This window comes from Panthera uncia, chromosome A2, assembly GCF_023721935.1.
Source record: "Panthera uncia isolate 11264 chromosome A2, Puncia_PCG_1.0, whole genome shotgun sequence".
Classification (NCBI taxonomy): domain Eukaryota; kingdom Metazoa; phylum Chordata; class Mammalia; order Carnivora; family Felidae; genus Panthera; species Panthera uncia.
This window is the reverse complement of record NC_064816.1, coordinates 13,085,147-13,098,570: the sequence shown is the minus strand read 5'-3', so window position 1 is coordinate 13,098,570 and position 13,424 is coordinate 13,085,147. Positions and strand designations below refer to the sequence as shown.

Genomic DNA, 13,424 nt, shown 5'->3' with positions numbered 1-13,424 from the left:
GAGCCCATGCCGAGCTACGCGCAGCTGGTGCAGCGCGGCTGGGGCAGTGCGCTGGCGGCGGCGCGGGGCTGCGCGGACTGCGGCTGGGGGCTGGCGCGCCGCGGCCTGGCCGAGCACGCGCACCTGGCGCCGCCCGAGCTGCTGCTGCTGGCGCTCGGCGCGCTCGGCTGGACGGCGCTGCGCTCGGCGGCCACCGCGCGCCTCTTTCGGGTCAGTGCCACCGAGGGCCGGGACGTGGGGCCGCGGGCTGGGGGGGGGGCCGGGCTGTTATCGGGGGTCCGGGCCACGGACCCCGGGCCCTCGCGTGCCCCTTTCTGCCTCTACGGGCCGGGTCGCTGGAACGTGGGGCGCCTGCGGCTGGAGGAGCTGGTCCCTTTAGGGCTGAGAGGGGTGGGGGTGGGGTGGATGCGGGGGTGTGGCCGAGCTGTAGGAACGCCGGGCCGTGGGGACCCCCACACGGATGGGGTGTTCGGGATGTAGGGGAACCAGGGCGGACTTAGACCCGTCAGTGCCGGACAAGGCGGCCCCGGGCGGTGGGAGAGCCCGGGCCGCCGCGCGCCCTTTTGGGAGGGCCGAACCCGGGATGGAGGAGCGGAGGACGCGGGCGAGGTGGGCTGAGGGCACTGGAGCCGCCTGCGCCTTGCGCCTCGGGGCCATGCGGAGCGCGCTCGGAACCGGAGAGGGGCCCGAGGTCCTTGGGGCGGCGGAGCCGACTCCTCCGCTGCTACCGGGAAGAGGCCGGAGCTACCCGGTCGCTGCCTCGCGCATGTCTGGAGTCAGCGCCACCCTCCGACGTGGGGAGGCAAAGGCCTGGGCTCCTCGACCACGCCGGTGGTCGCAGTCTTGGGAGGTGGCACGGCCTGGGTCTCCAGGGCTGGACTGGGCTGCCTCCGAGGGGCTGCGTCCGAATTGCCCAGTTTCTAGCGAGTCTGAGGAGGCTACCGCTCCAGTTGGAGAGTGACCCTGTGGGTGACATTGGCGCCTGGCCTCCCTCCCATCCTTAGGGAGGGGTCGCTGCTAGGAGAGCTGCTGGGAAGGCATTTGGGCCCCTAGCTTGGCTGCGACTCCCCCATGGACCGACTGGGGACACCCCGCCCCAATCTGGCTGGAGGTGGCAGGGGGTGCAGGGACAGAGTGCTCGGCGCCAACAAAGGGGCCTTTCTCTACTGGCTGGGAAGAGGCTGGCTCTTGTTAAGTCAAGGATAGGGTGTTGTTTGGCCGCCACTGTCCCCACCACCGTCCCCGTATCACCCACATGGGGAAGAGACCCCAGCCACCACCCTGCTCCAGGGAGGGGAAAGCAGGCACATGTGCCCCTCCACAGGTCAGCCTTGGTCCATATCTGGCTTTGTTGCTCCCCCTATACTTTCCCAATTTCCAGCTGGGAAGTGGGAGATCCGGGAAGTTGAGGGTCAGAGCCCAGGCGGGGCATGTGGTTGGTCTGGGACAACCAGAGTGGAGCCACCTCCCTCCCGGAGGAGCAGGCTTGGCAATGAGGGGGGGCTGGTGGCAAGATCGCAAACACCCTCCCTTTTGGAACCCCCGGAGCTACCGTCAGTCCAGGTGGGACGAGAACAATTCCAGGCTCGCCCTTCCCAAGAAATGGGTGGAGGGGCTGCCCTCTCCTCCAAAGCTCATCTTCTTGGCAGCCGCCTGGTTGCCAGGGGTTACTGAAACTGGCTCCAGCTGTCTCCATGGCAACTGTTGGCGCTCCAGGCCCCCTCAAGCCTCTCCTGGAGGGAGGGGGGCGGGCTTGACCCAGCAGCCCTGGAGCCCCGCCCCCAGGGAGCTTGAGGCCCAGGCTCCCGGACTCCAGGGGATCTGTGCCCCCCTCCTCAATTTCTCCATGCCTCACCACTGCATGACCCCTCTTCCTTCGAGTCCTCCCTGGTGTCCCCCTAGGTCCCTGTGGCTCAGCTCGTGTCTTACCATCTCACTGAACATTCTTTCCTTGCCCTCTCCCCTTTCCCTCTCTGCCCCGTTCCCCCCTCCGTCCCTCCACGTTTTCATGCTCTCCCCCAGCTACCCACCCCATCTTCCCCAACCCACTTCTCTCTACCCCCACATTCTGCCTCCGAGGTACCTCCCATAGGGATCACTTGGGCCTCCGGCCCCATCTCCCTTCTGCCAGATGCCCCCATGCTCACCTCCAGGCTCTCTTCACAGGTTTATCTCCACAGTCCCCTTCATATCTTCTCTTTAACCCCCCTCCCTCCTCCCTGTTATATCCCCAGCGCCCTCTGTGACCCCCAACTCCCCTGGGCTGACCTCATTGGTCTCCCTTGTCTTACACTCACATGTCCCCCTCCTTGCCATCAGGGCTTTCCCTCAGGTCTTCCCTCACCCGCCTCCCCACCCTGCACCGGACAGCTGGGCACTAAGTTTAGCCCTTGGCTGGCACATGTGGGCTCTGGTTACGCTCTAGGCGACTGTGGGTACTGGGCCCGGCCCTCCCCAACACCACCCAGCCTGGAGGGCCCCTGAGCCTGGGTTTCCTGGCTCTGGGCCCCTAGCGCTGATGGCCACCCACCTTCTCACCCGTAGCCCCTGGCCAAGCGGTGTCGCCTCCAGCCTAGAGATGCCGCCAAGATGCCTGAGAGCGCCTGGAAGTTTCTCTTCTACCTGGGTGCCTGGAGCTACAGCGCCTACCTGCTCTTCGGCACCGACTACCCCTTCTTTCACGACCCACCCTCTGTGTTCTACGGTAGGGGCCTTGCCAGATGGAGCAGGGTCGGGGAGGGTTCTGCTCTGCACATGGAGAGGGGTACGTGGGGGAGCCAGACACTCATCACACGTCTCATGCTGGATATCTTCCCCAAGACAAGGCCCCAAGGTAGCCCCAAGACAAGGGTGATCAAGGGGCTTTGGAGACAGGAAAATGACCTCTTTAGACACTGGTCCTATTAGGGCTCAGGGAGGCACAATGAATGAGGTGAGCCCTTGTGTGGGCCCAGGTGGGCATTCCAGGTGTCTGGAACAGCATGTGCAAAGGCCCTGGGGCATGCGTGGGCTTGGTGCATGAGGACAAGAGGAACATAGGAGGAGTTTGAGTTTTCTCCCAAATGAGATGGGTTTGTGAATCATAAAAAGCTTCTGGCTACCATGTGGAGGCAGGAGAGTCTTGGACAAGGAAGAAAGTGGCCCAGCGGGCCTTACGTGGCTTATGTGGCTTTGACCAGCTTGGCAGAGAGACAACGATGGTGTGAAATGGCTGCAGCCGTTGATTGGGTCAGATATAAGGGTTGTCAAGGCCTGAGCTTGGTGGCACAGGCAGGAAGGTGACGGCAGTGCCCTTTATTGTCAACAGGCAGCCTGTTACAGAAAACCCTGTGACGGGGATGTCAGGATTTCTCTATTCCTGTGCTGACCACCCGGGCTGTGTACCAGGGACACACATGGACATGTTTCCTGCCGTGTGACACAAACAGTTTCAGAAGGCTCCTGGTGGCACCAAGCCCCACGCTCCCATCAGAGGGCTGGGCACAGAGCTGCTGTGTTTCGGTGTCCTGGTGACAAGCCTGTCTTGGTGGGACCATGTCACCCACGTGGCCATTCTTATGAATCCCTAGAGGGCAGGTTTTAGCCGTCATTCAATTTTTCCTTTATGTGAAAGAACTACAATGGAACTGTCTCAGTTTCAGGCCTGGAGCTTTTTCTGGCTTTTTCTTACAAATTATGCTGTGATCACATGCTTGCAGGTTAGCTGCTTATTCGCATGTGCGTTTAGCAGGCGCCTACTGTGTACCCGGCACTGTGCTGACACGGCTGTGAGCACAAAAGCTCCCAGCCTTGATGTCTTGTGGTGCCAGTGAAATGCGAAATCTGTGAACAGCCTGATGAGAAAACTTGGGGGAAAGGGGGGCGGGGAGGGAGAATTTTCTACAGGGGTGAGGATGGCCTCCCCAAAAGTGACTTTTGAATGGGGACCTGGAGGTGCCTAGAGCCGATCAGAACTGCACTGGCCACTGCGGGATGGGCAGACTCCTGGCAGATCAGAGCAGCGAGGAGCCCCCCAAGACAGGGGGTACTTCCCGGAGGGAGCAGAGGGGGGTTTTGACAGGCCCAGATGAGCAGGGGAATGAGGGCAGGAGCCAGGGCACAGAGGGGCTCTGCCCAGAATGAGAGAGAAATGGCTGGTTTGAGAAATGGTTTGAAGGTGAGCAAGGAGAGTGGGGAGGACTCCAGGGGCTGGGATCTGGAGCGGAGGTTGGTGTGTATGTGTGTGTGTGGGGGGGAGGTGGGGGGGGGGGGTCAGGGAGAACAGGAGCTGGGCTTGGGACACCCAGGAGCTGCTCCCAGAGGCCAGAGAGGGGGAATGTGGCGGGGGTGACACCAGAGCAGCAGGTGGATGTGAACGTGGAGAGCAGGCTGGCAGTCCGTGAGCAGAGCCCGGCCCCCGAGGGCGCGGAGGTGCAGACAGAGTCTGGATGATGAATCGTATTTGTGCCCCCCCCCACCACCACCCTGCCTCAGACCTAGAGCTTGAAGCTGGAGGGGGACGCTCACCCATGGTAAAAATCCTGCCAGCGTGATAGGTGGAAAACTCGGTGTCCTGTTTCCACAGTGAGCTCTGTGCATTGAGGCGCCCCCACGTTCCTTCCTTCTTTTTTTTTTTTTTCCATGTTTATTTATTTATTTTGAGAGACAGAGAGGGAGAGCATGAGTGGGGGAGGGGCAGAAAGCGAGACGGAGAGAGAATCCCAAGCAGGCTCCACGCTGTCGAGCACAGAGCCCGGCACGGGGCTCGATCTCACGAACCTTGAGATCATGACCCTGAGCCGAAATCAAGAGTCAGATGCTTAACTGACTGAGCCATCCAGACGCCCCGACATCCCTTCCTTCTAAAGAGGGACAGAAGCACCCGGCGGCTGTGTGTGTTGGGGGGCCTCCACTGCCTGCAGCATTCCCACGTGGCCGAGGACAGAACTCGGAGGGAGGGCCCTGCCACAAGTGTGGGTTTTGCTGTCAAGCTCTGGGGAGCCCCCAGACCTGGCAAAGTGGTGGGAGGAGATCTAATCCACCGATGGGGGAGGGGTGGCTGCATTTTTTGTTATTAGGTAAAATATACGTGACATAAAATTAACTAAAATTCGCCCGTCACAAGTAATACATGAGTCCACTTATACAGGGTCCTGGAGTAGCCAGATTCACAAAGACAGGAAGTGGACCGGTGGGTGCCAGGGCTGGGGGAGGGGACGGGGAGCGGGTGTTCAGTGGGGACAGTTTCAGTTTTCCAAGATGAAAAGAGTTCTGGGGATTGGCTGGAGTCTTATAACATGAAAGGAGTTCACACATAACAGTGTGAACATATGAATGCTACTGAACTTAAAAATGGCTCAGATGGCAATGCTTATGTTGCATGTGTTTTATCATAGTTTAAACGAATTCACCATTTGGGGGCGCCTAGGTCACTCGGTCGGTTAAGCTTCCGACTTCGGCTCCTGTCATGATCTCGTGGGTTTGTGGGTTTGAGCCCTACATCGGGACCTCTGCTGTCAGCACAGAGCCTGCTTCGGATCCTCTGTCCCCCTCTCTCTGCCCCTCCCCTGCTTGCGTGTGCGCTCTCTCTCTCTCAAAAATAAATAAACATTAAAAAAACAATACGATTTAAAAATTCACCATTTTAAAGTGAACAGTTCAGAGGCATTTAGTGCATTCCCAATCTTGTGCCACCATCACCTCTGTCTAGTTCCAGAACATTTCCATCACGCCAGAAGGAGACCCTGTCCCCATGAGCAGCACTCCCTCCCCGGCCCCTGGCACCCCCGAATCTGCTTTCTGTCTCTACGGAGTCTCCTGTTCTGGACGTTTCATACACATGGGATTGTGCGTCACGTGACCTCTTGTGTCTGGCTTCTTTCACTCAGCCTCTTGTTTTTGACGTTCATCCACACGGTCGTGTGTGCCAGCGCATCGCTCCTTTCTAGAAACGGCTGAGTGATGTTCCGTCGTGTGGCCAGACCACGTTTTGCTCACCCCCTCACTAGTTGACGGGCACTCTGGGTTGCTTCCACCTTTTGGGGATTGTGAACAGTGCCGCTGTGGATGCGCGTGTACACGGAGCCCTGGTTTTCGTTCCCTTGAGCACATACCAGGCGTGGACTCGCTGGGTGACGGAGCTTGTGTGTTCACGGCTGTTGAAGCCGCTATGGGGAGTGGAGAGTCGGGAACAGGCTCTGGAAGGTCAGGGGGAGCTGGGGCGGAGCCGGGCGGGAGGCAGCGGTGCCCGGCCCAGGGTCAGGGTGGCGAGGGCAGAGGAAGTGAGCAGAGGTATGGATGGAAGGGGGCCCTGGAAGGGGGTCCAAGTGGATCCCGGGTGCATAAGAGGTCAAGGCACAGACGAAGAATTGTCACTGAGGCGAGGGCACTGAGTATTTTTAGGGGACCGCCAGGCTTCCGGGGAACATGAGGGTCTGGTTCCAGGTCTGTGAGGCTGGGGGACAGGGGGCCCCGGATGGAGCCCAAGGAGGCCGTTTTAGGGAGTGGCCAGAGAACAAGACACAGTCCAGAGAGGTCCAGGTCAACGCAGACAGAGCCCTCTTGGGGAGGAAGTAGGTGATGGGGAGAGCTGAGGGGTCAGTGTCACCGGGAGGGTGTGAAGCCTGCATATGGGTGGGCACAGGTGCCAGGAGGAATGGGGGTGGCTGCAGGAGCCGGTGAAGGGGAGTCACAACCCACCTGGTGGGACAGTCCGTACTCATGGCATTGGCAGGTCCGATTTCTGCCTCAACCGTCCCGCCCAGCATGGAGAGGCAGGGGGCGGCCTCCATCCGGCTGGGATTGGAGAGCCCAGGCCAGGGGCATCGGGGCTGGCTCAGGAGAGCCCGATGAGTAAGAGAAGACAGGAAGGGGGGCCAAGCCAGAGTTGGAAATCCTGCAAGGGACAGATTTCAGGGGTAGGAGTACCTTTTTCTATAAATCTAGAGCTGTTCCGAAAAATAACAGCTATTCGTAAAAAATAACGGGTAGAGAAGGAGAACAGAAAACCGGCGACCAGGACACCTGCAGAAATGGGTGGCAGGCCCTGGCTTGTGGAGGACGCACCCCAGCTTGAGGCGTCCTGGAGGCCCTGTAGGTCCCTGCCAACACAGTCCTGCTATCCCCAGACTGGACGTCGGGCATGGCGGTACCACGGGACATCGCAGCCGCCTACCTGCTGCAGGGAAGCTTTTACGGCCATTCCATCTATGCCACGCTGTACATGGACGCCTGGCGCAAGGACTCAGTGGTCATGCTCGTCCACCATGTGGTCACCCTGGTCCTCATCGTCTCCTCCTATGCCTTCCGGTGAGTCCGGGAGCAGGCAGGAGGGCACAGGGCACAGCATGAGCACAGAGAGGAGGCTGGCATGGGGCACAGGCTACTGACTGTAGGGGAAGGGGGCCACGGTGAGTATCCGCGGGGGGAGGGGTGGTTATGAAGAGAGATTCCAGAGGGACGGGGTATATCAAGTGCAGAGAACCCCCCACTCTGCTCATCCCCCCATCCATCCCCTTCCAACCCCACGGCAGCCTTGGCCGGGTCACGTAGCAAGTGTTTCCTGGCCGCCTGCCACGCACGGGTGTGCGTGGTGCAGCTATGAACACGAGAGACCGACCCTGGCATTCTAGAGCCACTGCAGCCAGCGCATGTGGCCCCTGAGTGCTTCAGATGTAGCCTATCCTTACTTCAACACGCATAGGTGTAAAATCCCACGCAATTTCAAAGGCAAAGGAGAGTGAATATACGTGGCCAATGCTTTTGCTGTACCAACCGCATGTTAAGATGACAATATTTTGGATGTACTGAGTTCATTAGCATATAGCATTAAAATTAATTTTTATCTCTTCTTCTTTACTGGTATGTGTGGTTTTTTGTTTTTTGTTTTTTGTTTTTTAATGTGACTGCTAGAGAACCTAAAATTACAGACGGTTCACGTCCTCTTCCTATTGGACTAGCTGATCTAGCTACACTCTCCAGTACGGGAGCTGCTGGCCACTCGGGCCTATTTCAACTTTAATTACACGGAAGTAAAGTCGTATATTCTGTTCAGCCACACCAGCCACATTTCCGCTGCTCAGTGGTCACATGTGGCTGATGGCTCTCGTATTAGACAAGGCAGGTTTAGAACATGCCTCTCATTTTAGAAAATTCTATCAGCACTGCTGTAGAGTAGAATCCGATGATAAAACCCAAGCAAACAAATGAGAAAAGAACTCGAGAGTTTGTTTAAAAGTAATACCTGTGAAGAAAAATCAAGCCCGGAGATCAGGGCCGCAGGGGTGGTGAGGTACAGATGGGTGGCTGGGTGACAGGTGAGCCAAGACTGAAGGGAGGTGAAAGAAGGCTCCACGAACACTGGGGAGGTACACGTTAGGGGATGGTGACAGCATGTGCAAAGGGCCTGCGGCACATGAGCTGTCAAGAGGGCACAGTGAAAGAGCCCAAGCCACACCAGGCTGAATTCAGGCCCAGTGGCCCAAGCAGCTGTAAGGTGGAATGCTGAGGAGGGATAGTGGGACTGCCTTCAGGCTCCTTCAGAGCCTAGTGCCGACTTGGCCTTTCCTGGGCAAGTCTGCAGCTTGCAGCAGTGTTCAGGTTAAACAAACAAAAAACCTAGGAGTGTTAGCATGGCAGTGATGTTTAAGGTGAGGGAAAAACTTGTAGGGGATCTGGATACAAAATGGCCCAGGCCACTGAGGGTCAGGGGTCCCAGAGATGAGACGGGACAGACAACTTCCAGGGAGGCTCCTAGGTCACCTGGGGACAGTGAGACAGGGAGGGTGCAGATGGGGCTGCGGAGGGGCAGGTACAGCTTGGGTGCTGCCACTGACCTGGCCAGTGGCAGGAATGGGCAAGTCACGTGGGCCAGGGAGGACAGCTTCGAAGGGGCCTACAGGAAGCTTGGGGTGCAGCCTTGCTGCAGGGCAAGGGTCCCCAGTGTAACCCGCTCCCTCCTGTCCCACTTCCTCCCCCCAGGTACCACAATGTGGGCATCCTCGTGCTCTTCCTGCATGACATTAGCGACGTGCAGCTGGAATTTACCAAGCTCAATGTCTACTTCAAGTCTCGCGGAGGCTCCCACCACAGGCTCCATGCGCTGGCCTCCGACCTGGGCTGCCTCAGCTTCTGCCTCAGCTGGTGAGTTGGGGGGCAGGGAAGGAGGCGGAGCTGGCGGGAAGGGGCGGGGCCAGGCAGGGGAGGAGGTGGGGCTTGTGGTAAGGGGTGAGGCCAAGCGGGGAAGGAGGTGGGGCTGGTGAGGTGGGCAGGGCCTCCCGGATGGGAGAGCCACGGGATGGGGGGGGCGGGGGGGGGGGGGGAGGGATGGGGCGGGAAAGGACAGAGCGGGAATGGAGACGGATGGGCAGGGGTGGGCAAGGAGACAGGGGTGGGTAGGGATGTGCAGGGACAGGTAGACGAGTCCAGATGGGACAGCACAGGGGCCGAGTGGGGCAACCCTCCCCCTCTCCCAGACAGCTTCCCCCACCCACCCCTCCCCGCTGCAGGTTCTGGTTCCGCCTCTACTGGTTCCCGCTCAAGGTTCTGTACGCCACGTGTCACTGCAGCCTGCGCTCAGTGCCTGACATCCCCTTCTACTTCTTCTTCAATGCGCTCCTTCTGTTGCTCACCCTCATGAACCTCTACTGGTTCCTGGTGAGTCGGAGCCCCCAGCTCCTTGCCCACCGGCTGTTCCTCAGTTGGTAGTCCTGTCCTGGCCCCCCGGCCCCAAGCAGTGGTCCAGGCACAGGCCGTTCTCGGGCACACCCGGGGCGGGGCATATTCGGCAGCAGGAACGGCGCCTGCGCTGGGCTGGTGGCCCCGGAGCGCGCGGCCTCTAGGAGGGCAGCAGGATCAGGGCAGAAGTGGCTTTTTCTCACCGGTGCCTCCCCCTCCCACAGTACATCGTGGCCTTTGCTGCCAAGGTGCTGACGGGCCAGGTACGCGAACTGAAGGACGTCCGGGAGTACGACGCGGCAGAGGCCCAGAGCCCCAAGGCCAGCAAAGCTGAGTGAGTGTGGAGGGGCCGCCGCCCCGGTTCATTCCTTTAGCCACGTCTGTCCCGCCCCGCGCTCTGTGGGCCGGCCCCGGAGACAAGGCAGCGGATGATGTCGCCACGCCACGGACGCTGCATCCAAAAGAGCCTGCATCCAAAAGAGACTATAATAAAGGCATGGATGATGTAGCAACAGAGTTAGATGCTGTAAGGACAGACAGGAAGTGCGTAGACAGGTGTGGGGGTGGGGGCAGACTGGCGAAAGGCAAGAATCGGGGTAGGAGCCGTGAGGCCAAGCTGAGGAGCTGGTCCAGTGGATGAGCAACCATTAGCCAGGCCAGAGAGTGACCTCTAAGCAGGTGGCAGTGGAGGTGGGGATGCGGGGGTGCCATGGTGGCCCAGAGAGCCCCCACTCTGTCCATGTTGACTCTTCCCGGCCTTGAGGTCCAGCAGGGCAGCCCAGTGGTCAGCCAAGCAGGAGGTAAGGCTGGGGGCTCAGGCCCTAGGAGTCCTAGGGAAGGAGGAAAAAGGGGGGTCCTCATCAAGCATCATGGAGGTAGGCCCCCAGGACTCACCAGCCCCAGGTTGTAAGCCAGAAGGTATATTCAAAGCCCCTAGCCTGGAGGGGCCCCAGGAGTGAATGGAGGCAGGTTTGGGTGGCCAGCAGAGTCTAGGGTGCACGGCGCCCCGGAGACAACACGAGGAGCGTTTGAGCAGCAGCGAGGTCGGAGGCTCCCGACGACTCACAAGGCACTGAGCCAGTGGCCCCTGTGACTTGGCTGCTGGAGGCCTCATCAGTGAACGACCTGGGAAAGGTGGTTTCAGGGAAGCAGTGGGCTCAGAGCTCGATGAGATAGGTCAGAACGGGCAGTGAGGAGGGTGAGAGAAGCAGAGATTTAAAACATCTCCTTGGAGTTCAGAGGCAGGGGAGCAGAGAACTGGAGGATTAGCAGAGCGGAGAGCTGAATCAGAGGAGGGCTCTGTGGCTGGTTCACATGAATAAAAGCACTTTGCACCCTCAAAGCAGGAGACTACAAGTGGGGACTGCTAAGGCCAAAAAGCTGGCACCCAGGGCAGAGAGGGACCAGACAGGTGAGCAGGGGTCACAGACATGAGAGGCTGGGCAGCAGGTGTGGTCTCCCTAGCTGGATTGTGTGTGGGCCTGTTGGCCAAGGTGACTGATCATCACGAGGCCGTCACTGTCATCGGGGCATGTGGGCACAGGGGCCATAGTGGGAGGAGGAGAGTGATCAGATCCCAACTGTGCTGTTTTAGGCGAAACAAATAAAAAGAAACAAAGACAATCCAAGACTTCAGGGCTGTGTGCACTGCCAGAGGGGGATTAAGAGTCTAGTTTGGGGGATGTTAGATCGTCCGATGTCCAGGGAACATGAATTGGCCATTCCACAAAGACTTCAGTGAGGTCTCGCCGAAGAGTCTGACCAACCCTCAGAGGCTTCCAGAAAAAGCAACGGCTAAAGAGAACTCCAGGGGTGGGAGAGGGGAGCACCTGCTTGGCCAAAACTAAAAACCCGAAAGATCTTCCTGCTGTAAACTAGTGAACTCCTGGTGGAGATGTCCTTGCAATGCAGAGCCCAAGGCAAAGAGCAGGCCAGACCACCCAGCCCTGCTCAGTGCTGCCCCCTCCTCTGTCTGCCCTGCGAATGCCCAGCCAGAATGTGCGTTGAGGAGCTGGCACCTGGCCAGCATTTCCAGTAGGATGAAAGTACAAACTCCGTGCACAAATGGCAGGGCATACCAGGGAACACGCTGCCACGATCGACCCCATGGGCATCACGAGCAGAAGAACCAAGTTCCCCAAGGTTGGCTAGAGTTAGCTCAGTTGGGTATAAAATGGAATGGGATAAACAGCAAGGAGCATGTGGAACGTGCTACAGAAAAGTGGTCAGGACGCCTCCAAACCATCAGGTCATGGAAAACAAGGAGGCTGAGGAACTGTCCCAGATCAGAGGAGACTAAGAAGACACGGTGACTGAATGCAGTGTGGGATCATGGACCAGAAAAAGGACATCCGTGGAAAAACTGGCAAAATCCAAATAAGGCCTACACTTAGTTCACAGCACTGTCCCAGCCTTGGTTTCCTAGTGTGACAAATACACTGTGGAGGTGTAAGACGGTAACATTCAGGGAGGCTGGGTGAGGGCTACACCCGAGCCCCCTGTACTGTCTTTGCAACATCTCTGCCAATCTACAGTTATCCGAAAATAAAAATCTTACTAAGAAAAACAAAAGGCGTGAAAAACCATCACAAATGACGTTGAATGTCATTTTACGTTGCCGGGGCCCTCGTAACAAAGTACCACACGTTGGGGGAGCTTTAAAACAACCGAAATTTATCCCTCACGGTTCTGGAGACCAGAAGTCTAAAATTGCCAGCAGGGCCGTGCTCCCTCTGACGTCTCTAGCAGAGGATCCTTCCGTGTCTCTTCCGGCTTCTGGGGACTCCAGGTGTTTCTCTGCATCGCCCCAATCTCCATTTTTCTGTCTTCGCATGACCTTCTCCTCTCTGGCTCTCCTCTCTTGTAAGGACACTTGTCCTTGGATTTAGGGCCCACCCTAAAGCCAGGATGAGGTCATCCCAGATCCCTTCACTTACATCTGCAGAGATCTTCTTTTCCAAATAAAGTCACATTCACAGGTGCCAGAGATTAGGATGTGGACGTACCTTTCTGGGGACCACTCCTCGCCCTGCTGTGCGTGTTAAGACTCGTACAATTAGATACAGCTGAAGAGAGAATCGCTAACTGAAAAGCTGTGAACAAGTGGCCCAGAAGACAGCGAAAACAGTTGGAAAAAATGACAGCTAGAATTCTAAGAATCCCCTGGGCTAGCTGAGTCCTCACAGGAGAACAGAGAGAGACCGTATGAGAAGATGTAACGTGGAGCATTTTCCAGATGTAAAGATGTAAACCGTGAAGAGGACGAATAAAAAGACATCCAGGCCTCAAACACACCACGGTGAAAAATGCAAAACAGCCACAGAAAAGATGGCCGGTGAACCGTAACACTAACAGCAGCGAGGGACGCTGGACGACCGTGGAGGAAACTAGCATGTCAAACGCTGAAGCAACTGGGAATGTCACACGAATTTTTTTTTTTTTTTGAGAGAGAGAGCGCGAGTGCATGCTCACGAGTGGGGGAGGGGCAGAAGGAGAGGGAGAATCTCAAGCAGGCTCCGCCCTGTCAGCGCAGAGCCCAACGTGGGGCTCGATCCCACGAACCCTGAGATGAGAACCTGGACCGACATCAAGAGTCGGGCGCTTAACTGACTGAGCCACCCAGGTGCCCCCTTCATACACAGTTTTGACAGCATTTGCTCGAGGACGCCTGGCTGGCTCAGCCAGTGGAGCACAAGACTCTTGACCTCAGGGTCATGAGTTTGAGCCCCTCTTTGAATATAGAGTTTACTTTTAAATTTTTTTTTTTTTTT

The 13,424-nt window shown here is 57.9% G+C and overlaps 1 protein-coding gene across 1 annotated transcript in view; it reads left to right on the top strand.

Moving 5' to 3' along the window:
* Positions 1 to 2,522: 2,522 nt before the first annotated feature.
* CERS1 (ceramide synthase 1) overlaps positions 2,523 to 13,424 on the top strand; it is a 14,265-nt gene continuing 3,363 nt past the window's right edge. Inside the window, exons 1-5 of the mRNA XM_049640297.1 lie at positions 2,523 to 2,704; positions 7,107 to 7,287; positions 8,959 to 9,120; positions 9,486 to 9,633; positions 9,879 to 9,988. Coding sequence (XP_049496254.1) covers positions 2,590 to 2,704; positions 7,107 to 7,287; positions 8,959 to 9,120; positions 9,486 to 9,633; positions 9,879 to 9,988 — 716 coding nt within the window. The 5' untranslated portion in view covers positions 2,523 to 2,589. The remainder of the gene's footprint in view (positions 2,705 to 7,106; positions 7,288 to 8,958; positions 9,121 to 9,485; positions 9,634 to 9,878; positions 9,989 to 13,424) is intronic.